A 14886-nucleotide genomic window follows, 5' to 3' on the forward strand; every position below is an offset into this window, starting at 1 on the left:
TAATACTAAGCGGATATTATTTTTTAAAGATTAAGTGAGTAAAATAAGGGCCACTTATTTATTTTTTACTTTTTTAAAAATTAATATTCACTTAAGACTAAAAAGATTAGGGGTGTACAAACGGAATGGTCTGCAACTACTAACTGTTTATAACTGCTAACCGTATAATTGCTAGCTGCCTAGGGTAGGGCGGTTAGTGGTTTTAGAGGTAGGGAAGTTAATAACCACTAAATGCCTACCCTTATATATAATAATATAAATATACATTATATATTTTATATTAAAAATATAACATTAAAACGACATCGTTTTGGTGTTAAAAAATATGAGTTAGGGAGAGTTTCATCATATTCATCGTTTTTTGAAACACTTTGACCCCAAACTATTTAAAATAAGTCCAAAAAATATGTAAAAATACATCAAAAAGCCCAAAAGCTCATATAAAAAAACGGTTATAAAACAGTCGGTTATTGGTTTTAATAACTACTAACCACCTAAGCGGAGTGGTTGCAGTTATTAAAATTAAATAATCGCCTTAAGCGGTTGCGGTTAGCGATTTTAACCACTTGTACACCTCATAAAAAAGACACCGGAATAACACCTAGCATTCTTCCAACAAATAGTATTATTTATTTTTTAAACCAATCTGAAAGCTACTACGTCAATAAAATTAAAAAAAGTAATGTTATTTAGTGAATTGCTATATACTATCATATAATTAGAACCAGCATTTTAATCAATTATATAGTAATATAGTATTTTACTCTTAAATAAACTTGTGGTGTATAACATTTCTTAATAAAAAAAACACACATGTGAACTGTGCTCATAATTTATTAAAAAAGAAAAGAAGAAGCTGTTTATACGTTCTTAAAATGCACATCGGGTCGCGATTGTACAGCTAGAATGCAATTTTATAATAAGTTTAAATTTCTAATTGCATTTTTAAAAATTATAATGCTATTATTTTTCGAAATTCACGCTTTAAAAAATATGCCATGTGATGCGTCGCATATGCAGCACGTTGATTCTGTATATTTAAATCAAGACAACAAGAGAGAAAGCAAAAGAAGTGTAGGATAAAACGTGCACACTTCCTTTTAAGAAGCATTCTATTGGTGGTGGGTCATGCATGTTGTCGAATCTCAAGCAACTTATCCTATCACTTTCCAAGCCACTCGTTGGATGAGGTTTACATGATTCATATTTACTAGATAATAAATAATTGGTTTAATTATTTAATTAAATTTTTAATAGTTTAAAGAAAGGTACGATGCTTCGTAGCTAGAACATAATTAATGAAAAAAAAAAATTGTAAGAAAAGCTTTGCAGCTGTTAACTAGAGGTATTTGGATTTTCTCAGAGAAGAGCCAAGATATTTTATAAATATAAGAATGGCATAAATCTAGGTATGATGCTTATAAAAAAAATGTAGGATGCTTAGTTGCTAGAACATGATTAATGAAAAAAAGAAATGTGAAAAAAGCTTAGCAGCTGTGAATTAGAGGTATTTGGATTCTCTTAGAGAAGAGCCGCCAAGCCGGTCCCTTTTATATGGAAGGTAAAATTGGCCAAAAAAAAAAAAGAGTAGAATAATAATTTTACCCTCCACCTAAAGAGGACCAGCTCCCCTCCCGTTTAAATTAACTTGAGAGGATCAGTTTCCAAACTAGAACACCCTAAAGTCTCATTGCATTATGGAAACAATATTACCTGAGGAATTATTCTGATCTATTGGTGTCTGAAGGGTCCATTGAACGATAATTTGCAATACCTAAGGAAAGTTATGACCTTATCCGGACCAAAAGGAAAGGAAAGTCCCTTTCCTCGTCATAAACCACACAAAATAAAAAAAAAAATTTAAAAAAAAAGATGGATAGGAAATAGTGGCCTGCTGAGTCCAATTAGCCATGTTGTTGGGTTACTTTCTCATGCATCGCGAACCTGAGTCCCAGGTGTGCAAGCCCAAATTGCATAATTGGTTTGGGGCTCCCGGCCCAACCTCAGTATAAGCGGAATCACGTTAAAATGGATATAAGTTATTTTATGGTTTGAATTAAATTTTACGGATTTAATATAGTATATGGTGATTATGTTGTTATATTGTTTAAATTGTTAAATGATCTAGCATTATATATATTATTAGATGCAGTAAAACAAAATCTAAATGGTTGATGGATCTTCTCCACTTCACTTAAAATTAATAAGATAATATAATTGCTTAGGGAAATGTTTCTAATAAAAATTGTTTGTTCTTGCGTATCTCTACTGTTTTTCCAAATTAATCCCGTGGATACGTATAATTTAACTTATTGGTCTTATGGTATATCTTATTAGTATAGAGGATGATATCAAAGATTTGTATTTGATTATAAACTTGCCCGGAGGGTGGGTAATACCCGAAGTAGCTATTTATGGGGCAAGCAGCCTTTATTTATATTTTTAATATAATGGTAGGACTTGTTTTAAGTCATAAAGGGAATAGTACTTTTAGCTCGTTCATCCAATTTTGCTGGTCTAGGAGTGGCTCCATGCTTTGGGAGTCGCTTACCCAAAATACGACGACATGATCAAGAGAACCAGAAGTTGGGGCCGCCCATGATTGATGTGAAGAAGTGACGATGATGATGCGAAGTAAATTCCTAGTAGGGCTCCCAACAAGCGAATTAAAACAAAATGTGGGCTGTCACTAAATTAATTATACGGCCTCTTAAAAATTTACTCATTGTAATGTGTGTAGCATTACTTCGATAAGAAATCCTAGCTTTGTTTAGGCCATGGCCCATGGGGTGTTAATGCAAAGCATATGATTTCATTTAGTAACACAGTGAAGTAAAGGTCACTTACTTTTTGAAATTTAAATATTTTTTTTATTTTAACTAGTGACCTCCATTTTATAAGGCGTAGTTTTCAGCCGATTGAGTTACCTCTTCAGGACTATTTTTGATAAATTTAAGATTTTAGGATAACTGAAAATTGAATATAATATTAAAACAAATGTATTAAGTTTGATACTTCCAAAAAAAAAAAAAAAAGTATTAAGTTTGGACTTTTTCTCTATAACTCTCGTTTATTTTAATTAATTATTTAATGTATTAGATCTCACATAAAAATGGAATATTAATTAAGTAATTAAATTCGTTTCTAAAATTATATAATAAAGCATATAAGAAGGGATCAAAATGGAAAACTATTTTATGGTGAGATTAAAAGTTTAAAAATAATATATATGTTAATAGATAATAAGATATGACAAAAGAAAATCTAGAAATGGTAAGTGAAATGGAGAGGAGACGTGACACCTGCCGTTAAATCATCCCGTAAACGTGGTTACGCGTAACACGAGAGCATCAACCAACCATGACGCCACTGCCTCAAAGCCACTCCACCACTCTCAACGGCCTCCTATCCTTCCCTCCAAATCCACCAAAATCCAAACAAAATCTCATTCCTCCCAAACACCAAGTTCTTCAACACCGAATCACGGTTTCTCGCAGAGATTTCGCATCGCTCTCGTTCCTCGCTCTCCTGCCCTCCCTCTCTCCGGTCGCTCCTGCCTCTGCTTTCTCCATCGGCATTTGTACGCATCGCTCTTTCGCACTCACCAATTTCGGTTTTCTTCTACTTCTTAACGAAATTCTGATTTCTTGATTGATTACACAGCAGGACCGAAGGATTGGTTGAAAGGGCAAAAGAAGAATGCCTCCAAGTTCGTTTTAGCCCCAATCGACGCCTCGCGAGAAATCCTTCGCTCTGCCTATGTCTTACTCAGTACGACTCTCTCTCTCTCTCTCTCTCTCTCTTAAATTCAATGGTTTCGAGATTTTTTGAATTTGTTGTTCAATTTGGTTTGGTTTTGAACAGCGGCTAGGGATTCTGAATATTCGGCTAAGGACTTGGAGGAACTGCAAGGGCTATTGAGGTCGGCCGCTAGGGACTGCGTTCCCGAGGATAGGAATTCTTTTGTTAGCTTTCAAGCCAGCACGGGAGTTGAGGTTCGATCTCTTCATCTTCGGTCTCGTTTTTTAGTGCGTATTCTCCTTTTTTTCTTTTCCTTTCAATGTTGAGGTTTAGATCGCACTAGTTTAGACAATGCGTATTTTTATAATCGTTTTCCTCATTTTTAATTAGGGTGTAAACATATTTTGATTAATTCTTAGGGAGTAAGAAGTTTTGAGCATCTAATTACATTAGCTTCATTCAAATAACTTTCAGGTGCGTTTTGAAACGTGAAGTTTTTAAGATCTTGATGAATTTTAATGTCCTTTTTGAAAAAGGTTGAACAGTGATCGAGTAAGTTCTCTGGTTATAAACCAAAGAATGGGGAAGGTATAAGAATATGCCACCTTAAACGAATTAAACTTATAGTTAAGATTTGTATGATGAGCAGGTTTGCACCTTCCGATTGGTTGTGAAGAATGCGTCCTCATTGCTTGATAACAAGGATCCTGTGAAGTTGGAAGCCGAAGCTATGTTGAATGATCTTATAAGGTAGGCACTATTCTATTGCTTTGTGCTTATGCTGCGAGCTAGTACACCGATAAATCTGTATCTTGTTGTCCTGAAAATGATTACTGAAAACATTTGGAAACATCTCTATGTACTTTTGAAGTTCTCAAGCCTGCTGCTACGACTATGTAAGGTCTAGCAAATCAGATTGTTCAATCTAGTAGCCTTCATCTACACCTAGAAAAGGAGGGTAAGTCAACAATAACGACCAAATTGTTTGATGAAAGAATCTAGCTTTAAGCATTGTAAAACATGTCTCTCTCCTTTTCATCAATCTCCTCAATATGCAAGGGAAGTGTAATAGCTGAAATTATCACACAAATCAGTGTCTTGACACTGAATCGTTTGTACATTTGCTAAAAGAATATATTGTTTATTTCCTTAGTTTCTTATGATTTTGTATTGCAGATCTTTCACTTCTCTTAATGGTCTAGCCAGCGAAACTGACATTCAACTTGCTTCCAGTAGGTATGACTTTCATGTCAAGCTTACAAGAAACATGGAGATTAGATAACTTTTTGCCTAAATTATTTGATATCTTCTTGAACATATGGTATAAGATGCGTTGGCATAAAATCTATTCATTAGGATGTTAAATTATGTTCCTCTAAATGACTGTTGTGACAGAAGGTGCTGAGTTGCTATTGACGAGAGGAAGTTACATGCCCAGATCAGTTAACTGTTTAAGCATGTGACTTGAGATGCCTTCATCATGGACCCACATTGGTAAAGGTGTCTAGTGTTGCACGGGCATCTAAATGCCATGTGGAGACCATCCTAGATGGACATGCCTTTGGAACACCAGGGTAAGCTGCCATGGCATGAGTTATTTGTGTCTGTCTGGCTGAAGGCGGAGCTCAAGATGCCCATTGGGAATTTGGGGTGTGGCAGTCACGAACCTCTTGGGGAAAGCTTTGAGGGTCGTGGCTTGGATGGATTAAACAAGGGAAACGATGCAAAGATAGCGTTTAGGGCTAATGCGTTGGTTGTGACCTTTCCTACTCTTTTGAATTAGTATGTTCTCACTTTGAGTAACATGTGACCTCATCCACTAAAGATGTTAGATTGTGACATTTTTCACAATCACTCAAAACACTTGTCACATAAGGAAAAAAGGGCTCCCCCTAGGAAGTCATAATCCTTCTATTCAAGGGAAGCAGAAGAACAAGGTGAACTAGTTGGTTGAACAAGTTTATTTGAAAGCTCATTACAATTAAAGGTCACATACCGTACTGAAAGGTTCCAAGATCCTTTTCTAATAGTCTTTAGACTCTTTACAATGCCTTGTCACATATCCCTAGACAATCTCGAAAACCTTACCTTCACTGGTCCACAAAAACCTTACCTTCTTCAGAGACAATCTCGAACCCAACTACAGTTGTTTCATATCCCTAGGTGTGATTGCATTGCTTCTTCCCTCCTTGCCACAATCCTCACAGTTGTTCATCTTTGCAGTTCATGCCCCTCTCCTGACTATTAAGTCTGATTTCACTGAGGTTAATCATAATCCCCGAACGAATTGCCAAGCTGGCAAGTTTCTTTTCAACCCAAGTCTCTTACAAAACATTAAACTTGGTGATGCATATGGTGAAAGGACTCCGTTCAATTCCTAACTTTCTCCTTAGTGCCTTGTTTAAAATTATCCAATATCATCATGTCTGGCACTATGTTTTAGATTTTAAGCTGGTGATACTGATTTATATCACTCTCTACTGATGCTCATAAGATGATATGTTACTATATTCCATATTTCTTCTCTTCTTTTATTCATTGTGATGGTGCCTCTTTACTTTCAACTTTCAAGCATTGTCCACAAAGCCCGCTAGTCCAAGAAAAAAATGAGCGGTGAGTCTGTTTGGGTTAATCTGGTGCCAGATTTATTTTTGAGCAAATTCATGAAGGGAATAAATATTAGTTAAATACATATTATTTGGCAATGAAATTGTGGAGAAATATCTAATTTTTTGTACAAAATCCCATATAGGTTCTTTACTAGGTAAGGCATGGCTTTATAAGCGACTTTAGAGAATTCCAAGTGTAATATTTAACTAATCCATTTGGGGTATAGTGTAAATGTGGCTAGCACTTCTCTAGGTCGTAACAAATGGTATCAGAACAACCTAATAATACCATGTGACACTGAGGCATTGTAGCGTGGCATGTTCCCTAACGAGGATGCCAAGAATTTGAGTGAGGGAGATTGTAACACCCCGGAAAGGTAAGTCCCACATTGGGTGTACAAATTGTGAAGGTGTTGCATGAATACTAAGTACCACATAGGTTCCTTTGTAGGTGAAATGGGCTTTATAAGTGACTTTAGAGAATTCCAATTGTAATATTGATTAGTCATTTTGGGATATAATACACATGTGGTTAGCGCTTCTCTGGGCTGTGCGAGTAAACGTGTAATCGTCTTTTATATTCATGAAGTAAGTGTCACAAGGGGGAGTGGCCCATAAAGGTCCCATAAAGCAGTTGAGACTGTTGATTCTATAATGCAACTGTGGAATGAACGTGTTCATTTGGTGATTTTGTGTCAATAATCAATTCCACTTTTATTGTTATATATTGTTGTTAACTGATCTAAGGTTGAACTCTTTTTAACTTTATTTTGTTTGTCAAACCCTGTTAAATTGTTGCCATACCCATCTGACTGTTGCCTAATTTACCTTTTTTTTTTCTCTTTTTCTTTTTTCAATTTAAAAAAAAAAAAAAAACTGCAGACAGAAGGTAGCAGTTGCACTCATGGATACCATATCTTTCCTTGACAAGTTTGAGCAGGGAATTAAAGAATGCCTTGAAGCTTGACCATTATGATATGACTAAAATATTCTGGTGTATATTGTACTCAAAGGTTTTGCAGCTTGTCTGTTGAACTTGGAAGATGGTGGACGTATGTCCATATTGACTTGATCTTTGCTGTCCTGTTGTTTTTCACCTTCCTATGTCTTCTTTCCCCATGATCTCATTATTTGTTGTCCCGCGACTCCATTTTTCTGTAGAGGCAAGATACTTGTAATGAAGTATTATTATTGGAAGGAAGTTGGTGTTAGTTTCCCTTGCTTCACCTGTTGAAGTAAATTTCTCTGGAATGATTATTGTGGATGCACTCACTAATCCCCCACCCCTGCGTTCTGACCAAAGAAAAAGAAATATTGATGCTTCTTTCTGTTGGAGTTGGGACTTAGAAAATAGTGAAATTCTGGAAGTTTGTCGATTTTGACATGTTCTTTGCTGTACTTTAATGCTTTCTCTTCCATCACTTCTCCTTTTCCCTTGAGCTTGTTTTTTGTTCTTTAGTAGTGCCTAGATATCTGTAACCTGTTATTATTATCTAAAGGATTTTGATGTTGGTCATTGTTGGTATCTCTGGCCTGGTTTGCCTGTTGCACTTAATATCTCTGGAATGACTTTGTTGAGAAAACATTTTGTTTTTTTCTCCTGGCGGGTTATACATTATATTGGCTTGACATTATATACGAAAATGCCTGTCATGGTTGATATATGTTGCATGTGTAGAACTGAAGTATAGCTGAAACTATAAATTAAAGGGACTTCTTAGAATTTTTGTGCTTGAACACTTTTCTCTTGGAGAAAAAGAGTAATGTTATTTAGTTGATTGCTATATAGCTGTCACATAATTGAAATGACATGATAGTAAAAACAGCATTTGGATCAGTAAGGGCTTGTAAAAAAAAGTCAAAGGTTTGATTTTTACTGTAATATCATCTCAATTGTATGAAAGTCATATAGTAGTCTACTAAATAACATTTCTTGAAGAAAAAATTAGAACTAGTGATGTATGGTAGTTCATATACCTGTGATTGCAAGAAAACCAACTTAATGGCTATCATATTTTTCTTCTGATTATCTGTCAAAAATCAGTACATACATTTAGGTAATACTACAAACAATGATGCCTACATTTATGCTATAATTGCTAGCTGTCTATATTAACTCTGATCTGTTGGCTTTCTATGGAATGGTTTGGTTGGGTGAACCAGAAGCCTGCACCAAATATAAGCGACAGCATGGCGTTCCATCATCTGGATGCTGTTGTACGGATCTAGGCAAGCTGCGAAGCTTGTTAAACAGATTTAGTGGATCGTGCATTAGCCCGAAATGAGCGTCGGGATCACCAATTTGAGAAAGCTTAACATGAGGAAACCCCAGAGATGGCAGGAGATGATCAGGCCAATCACTGTAGAAGTGGAAGATGGACTCTGAAAGCGTGGTTGATGGTTTGTTCATGAAATCAGCTAATAGGACTGTATGGGTTAGGGCACACTTCTCAGCTATGATCTTCAGCACCTGCGTGGCATGGGAGTGGGACAGGTAATAAAGGATTCCTTCAAGAACCCATATTGTGTTCTTCTCTGGCACAAACCCTGATGTTTGAAGCTTTTCAAGCCAGTCATTATCTCTAATATCTGCTGCCACTCTGGTCAGGGATTTTGCCGTCTCCTTTAGATGCTGGTGTTCATCTTTGGATTCCATTGCTGTCTGTAGAAGAGATGCTTTCACTTGCAAGACTTTGGGAAAATCGACTTCAAAAACATCGCTATCCTTCAAGCAGTTTAAACGGTATGCCCTTGCATCCATCCCTGAAAGAAAACAGACAGAAGAAAAAAAAATTATATATATATATTTTGTTTCATTTCATGCCAACCTGGGAAAAATAAAAATAAAACATTTAATGTTTATAGTAAGTACTTTCTAGATAGGCCATAGTCCGCTTTCAATGGTGTGCGTAAGCGTCTGCTATTTGTCATTAAAGATATGTAAAACATGGCTCTGCACTAAAGTTTGGTACTCAAAACAGTTTGCCATAACAGAGTGTTCCAACCCATTATTTTCATGAGAGCAGGGGAGCGTTTTTAATCACCTGGTTTGCTTCAGACTTAGCAGGATTGATTGAGCAACAAGGCGGTAAAAATAAATCACTCGTGTGAAGTAATGCATTGTTAAAAATAAGGGGAAAATACATTTACTCATAAACAAATGGACATCTCATTTGCACTCATCTCTCAAATTACCATTTGTGACACATAGTCCCTGTCAACTATAAATCGGTTTCAAAAAGACCCTTCCATTAGCTGATCGCATTAAAATGGACGGAATTTGTAGCACGTGCCATACAAGTGCATATTAGGGCTTGAAATGCTCAGATTGCCCTAAACCATCATTTGCAAAAACACCCTTAAACTATCATTTGTATGCTTTAAGTGATGTACATGACTTATATGTACATATTTTAGACTCAAAGCCCAAATTATCGTGATTTTGGAGAAATAAATGCAAAATATTACGAGTTGAGAGGTAGTCGACTACCCTTTGAAGGCTTTTGGGGTGTCCAAAATGCGCACGTAAGTCATGTATGTCACTTTCTGGCCATTTTAATGTCAATATCTGCATGAGCCAAATTATAAAGAAATAGTTGTTCGAGGGGGTTAAGCGTCACAAAATTGTAGTTTGATGTTGTTTTTGCAAATTATAGTTTAGGGTAATCTGGGTATTTCAAGTCCAAAATATACAGGGGCAAGTGTTACAAATTCCATCTATTTTAACTTCAACAACTAACAGAGGAGCTATTTTGTAACGAAATAGTAGTTTAAAGGGTCCAATATTATAAATGGTAGTTCGAGAGTAAGTGCGAATGAGGTGGGTGTTGATGGGATTGAGTATAATTTTTTTGTCTTCCTAAAAATAACTCGAGGGCCTGTTAGTCACCCGAACAAACTCCTCACATTACAAAATCATGATTTTTGGATTTCTTTGATTTCTCCTGTATTCATTGATGTATAATGCAATAAAACATGCTGGTCAACCAAATGCAACAATTGTGGAAAGGCAAATTACCAACCTGCTCCGAGGAAAACAACTTGGGCCTCCTTCATGGTGAATGAATTAAGAAGGGCTTCAATTTTGGAATCAAACCAAAGGGTTCGAACAGCGAGAATCACGCCGGAGACTTCTCGTGCATTGCTGATGCGGTCTTTCTTTATCTTCTCATACAGGCTTGTAAGGTACGTCTCGCCTGCAAGCAAATCTGCAAGTGGGTCGTGGATCAAATGCTTCCACAGGGCTCTTCCCGCCGCCGTTTGACACGCCGACCGTTGCAGAGGATCCCATTCGTTCTCAATCGTCGCATGGACTTCCCTAACGGCGTTAGTAAACAGCAAGCCTGGAAGCTTCAGCTCGGGCGGCCACGTCGGGTCTTCAGGTAAGGCATTTTCATGATCTTGATCTGACATGCCTGCAAATTGGAAATTATTACAAGGGAGTGAAGGAGATAATGCATGCATATATAAGAAAAATGAGAAGAATGGTAGGGATAAGAAAAGAGAGCCACACACAAAACCAACGCTTGAGAAAAATAGCTCTATCGTATCCAGCCTCTTTGCCTTTCTGAAAGGGAAGGTGTCAGCGTAGTCCACGACTACCACAATTTTGTAGTGTCTTTCTTTCCTAAATAAGTAAACCAGAGTAGCTCCACCAAAAACGACATGTTATTAGATGTGTGGCTCCCAACTTGAACAACACACAAAATAGTTCTATGTTTGTTGATATTTTTATTTTTGCTTTTGTTTTATGTTTTCGAAACACAAAATACTCAAAATTGTTTCTACATTTATGTTATATCTGAATATAAACTTTTTCAAACAAAAAGCAAAGAGTAACACTAGAAGAGAAATGCTATTTAGTATTCTCTTAGCATTTTCAACTAACATGACATGTTCAATCTATCCTTTATGCTTTTTAGAGAATGCTAAATAGCATATCTATGCTAGAAACTATATTTGTATTTCACCAATATCTCGTAATGGTGACGTACCAATTTCAACTAATCTTTGAATTAATTATTGTTATAAATAAAATAGGGGTAGTTTTATTGAAGATTCCTGAACTTTCACCTGATTTGATAAACCTTTTTTCAAATTTCAAAATCTCTCAATTTAGTCCTCTAAACTTTCAATTGCAATCAATTTGGACTTCTCCGTCAGATTTTAAACGTCACATGACTTTTATACCCCTGATTTTTTTTATAAAATTCTAACTTTATCCCTAATTCCAAAACGTTTTTTTATTAAAAAAAAGAAAAAAAGAAAATTAGGGATATTTTGGTCTTTTTTAGTATTTTTAAACCCTAAATTTGACAGATATGTTTAAATTGAGAGCAATTGAAAGTTCAATGAACCAAATTGAGAGATTTTAAAAATTGAAGGGTTTTGTCAAATTTGATGAAAGTTATGAAGTTTTTTGTAAAATTACCCCAATAAAATATCTAAAAAAAACTGTCGGTATTGTAAAATAAAAAAAGTAGGATTTACACGCAAAACACGTTAATAAAGATACCAGGTGATTACTTGGTTGCAAGTGACAGGCGTGTCTCTATCTCCCATGCTTAGAGCTCCACATGTCATCCATCTGGACAACTGGTGGGAGAGGTTTTCATGGGGGGGTGGTTGGTTGTCTTAAATGTGGTGCTTAGTGGCGGTATGTATAGGAGGAATAAAAGGGGATGATGCATTTGGAATGTTTACAACTTACATGGAATTTAGCTCTTTTTTTTAAAAAAAAAAATTTATGGGCTTTGGAATTTTAGCTCCTCTTCTTGTGTGGTACTGGACCACTGGTGCATCAACTGTTGGTCACTTGGTCCTGCTTGTAAGTGAGTTGTACTCCGAAATGCTTGATGGAGTTTTTTTTTTTTTCCAGCCCAAAGATGCGGTCGAGGACAACTCTTCTAATCACGTTGAAATCATTTTTGTTTTGTAGTTTTTTGGTCCCCATTTCTTCCTACTCTCTTGTCTTGTACTTCTGATCACTCAGAAGTTTGAAATTTCTATATTTTCCCCACACCCTTTCTTTCTTCCCCTTTTTTTCCTGGGACTGATGATGAAGAATTGAAGATGCAGAGGAGTTTATTCAAAGCAGTAATTGCATTGATTAGAACATGGACAGAGACAGTTGCCTTCAAATTTAATCAAGACTGGTTTTTTCCCCTTCTTAACGATGCATATAAGAATACAACCCACTTGGTGACCCAATGGACGAAGGCAACCCTTTTCTGCGCCATTTACATGAGTTTTGGTTGCGTTTACTAACAGTTTCCTCCTTACTATAGTTTTCACAATAGCATTTTGTAATAAAGCGGCATTTTATGTTACATTCTTATATCATTTACAATTAAATTTTATCGTTTAATATAAACTGACGTGGCTATTCACGCTGCACTACCACTTTAACAACAATCAAATTTAAAATATTTAGTTGTTCAAGTGATAAATGTCGTGTGAAAAACTATTTTGGTTTGTAAGAAATTTATAGTGAAATTTATAGAATTATGTTAAGAACCACACTTTTGTCTCACAAATATCACACAATATTAACATGGCAGAGCAATGAATGATCAGAACTGTGATAATTATGAGATAAAATGTGGTTTATAGCATTCATGAAAATTATAACACAGTAATACTGGAATTGGCATAGTCCAACCAATACGTGTCAATTCTAACTAACCCTTGAATTCAATAGTTAATTGAGATTGATTTCTAAGGGGTAGCTCAATCTACTGTAGACTATATCTCATAAAACGAAGGTCATTAGATCGAATCATCCTCTTTCTTTCTCTCTTGTACAGACATATAAAAAATAAAATAAAAAAGAAACTCTTACATTAACATTGTGAGATAAATTTAAAATAAAAATTGTGTTCTTTCTTATTTCTTGAATGGATTATTTATCTACAGTGGCCATAACACCATGACATATATCTCCCGTGATAGAATTCATAATGAAATAGAAATATAAATAAATTACGGAAGTAAAATAAATGAGAGACAAAGATTTTAACGTAGTTCGGTCAACGACCTACATCCACATATAAAGCCCAAAGGGTTACATTAAGCTCTTATTGAATGATTTGTTTACAATATAGAATATTCTATTTATAGAACTTACACATAAATGTAATCTTAATCAAATTCCATAATTTAAGGTGATCAAATCATAATCAAATTCCTAAATTAGGCTAATCTAATCTTCATCAATTATAATCAAATCTCTGCCTTTAGGGTCATTCAAATATACTCTAACATCCTTCTTCAAACTCAAGGTAGAAGATCCTGAAACCTTGAGTTTGACTTATGTCTCCCCCAAGTGCATGTTGAAGGGGATGCAAAAGCCGTGATCGATTCTGTAAACTTGGGGGAGAAGGATAGCAGCTAGATGTGGCATATTATTGAGGATATAAAATTGGAACTACGGGTGTTTCAACAGTGGCAGCTTACTTTTACTAGGAGAGAAGGAAATCATGTGGCCCATTTATTAGCAAAATATGCGGCGGAACATGCCCATGAATCTTGTTGGAAAGATATACCCCCTGACTGTATTCGTGATGCTGTGTTACTAGAGCAAGCTTCTCTAGTTTTTGGAATTATAATGAGAAGTCCGTTTGTTATAAAAAAAAAAAAAAAAAAAAAATTAAAAAAATCCTAAATTAGGCTAATCTAATCTTCATCAATCATAATCAAATTCATAACTTTATGGTCATTCAAATATGCTCTAACGAAGCCTTGGAGAAAAAAAAAAAAGCCCAAAAATAATTAAAAGCAAAGAGCCATGGGGGGGGGGGGCACACCCTCAACTCCTAAAAATCTTCTTACTTATGGTGGAATTTCTTTCTTATGACATGGTTATGCGACTTATGCCCCCCTCAATAGCTCAAGTCAAGCCATTTAGGACGGTACGGTTTGCTAATGCTTTAACTATCCAATAGTTGGAAACTCTCACTTTTCTAAAAAAGATTAATATATCTTGTCGTTGCTTTAAAGGTAAATATAAATGTTTACACCTTTAATACCACACAAGTCAAGCCATATTTAATGTTTTACACCATAAGTCCTGTAACTTTTTCACCTTTAACGTGAAACACCAATTTTAGAGACATCGAGCATTCTTTGTATCCTTACCAAACTTATTTTTTTATTTTTTTTTTTTTAGTTATTTTGGTACGCTAAATCATTAAAAATCACAAAAAATAATCCCCAACAGCCTCACCAAAACAACGATTTTGGTTTGATGAATGAATAGTTCTCACTAAAGATAGTGAGTACTATTCATTCACTAAATAAATAAGAAATAATATAAATTTTCTCTCGTTCCATATTCCTTTGAAAAAAAATATTTGAATAGAATAGTAAAAGTTGATAATTAAAATAATAAGGTTGTTGGAGTACTTTAAAAAAGTAGGTAATTAAAATAGATAAAAGTGTACTTTTAATTATTTTGATGAGTAGAATTTGGCGAAGCCAAAAACTCCCCCCCCCCCAAAAAAAAAAAAGGAAGAGCCATGGCCAGGGGACGGGGGTC

At 35.3% G+C, this 14886-nt stretch overlaps 2 protein-coding genes across 3 annotated transcripts; one reads left to right on the forward strand and one right to left on the reverse strand.

Moving 5' to 3' along the window:
• The first annotated feature begins 3326 nt into the window (after positions 1–3326).
• Positions 3327–7612, forward strand: LOC132184472 (uncharacterized). Its single transcript, XM_059598116.1, has 6 exons — positions 3327–3580; positions 3664–3771; positions 3865–3995; positions 4391–4491; positions 4918–4977; positions 7233–7612. The coding sequence occupies exons 1-6, from the start codon at positions 3361–3363 to the stop codon at positions 7315–7317; spliced, it is 705 nt and encodes a 234-aa protein (XP_059454099.1). The 5' UTR covers positions 3327–3360; the 3' UTR covers positions 7318–7612.
• A 207-nt stretch (positions 7613–7819) lies between these two features.
• LOC132184470 (uncharacterized) lies at positions 7820–12211 on the reverse strand. Of its 2 annotated transcripts, XM_059598111.1 has the most exons (3): positions 10864–12211; positions 10373–10765; positions 7820–9113 (listed from the first exon to the last, which is right to left on the reverse strand). In XM_059598111.1, exons 2-3 carry the CDS (start codon positions 10761–10763, stop codon positions 8485–8487), a joined length of 1020 nt encoding a protein of 339 aa, XP_059454094.1. In that variant the 5' UTR covers positions 10764–10765; positions 10864–12211; the 3' UTR covers positions 7820–8484. The 2 variants fall into 2 exon arrangements, with proteins under 2 accessions (XP_059454094.1, XP_059454093.1); XM_059598110.1 differs by having other exon boundaries at positions 10373–12211.
• Positions 12212–14886: the final 2675 nt, after the last annotated feature.

The sequence above is a fragment of the Corylus avellana genome, chromosome ca6 (assembly GCF_901000735.1).
Source record: "Corylus avellana chromosome ca6, CavTom2PMs-1.0".
NCBI classification, from domain to species: domain Eukaryota; kingdom Viridiplantae; phylum Streptophyta; class Magnoliopsida; order Fagales; family Betulaceae; genus Corylus; species Corylus avellana.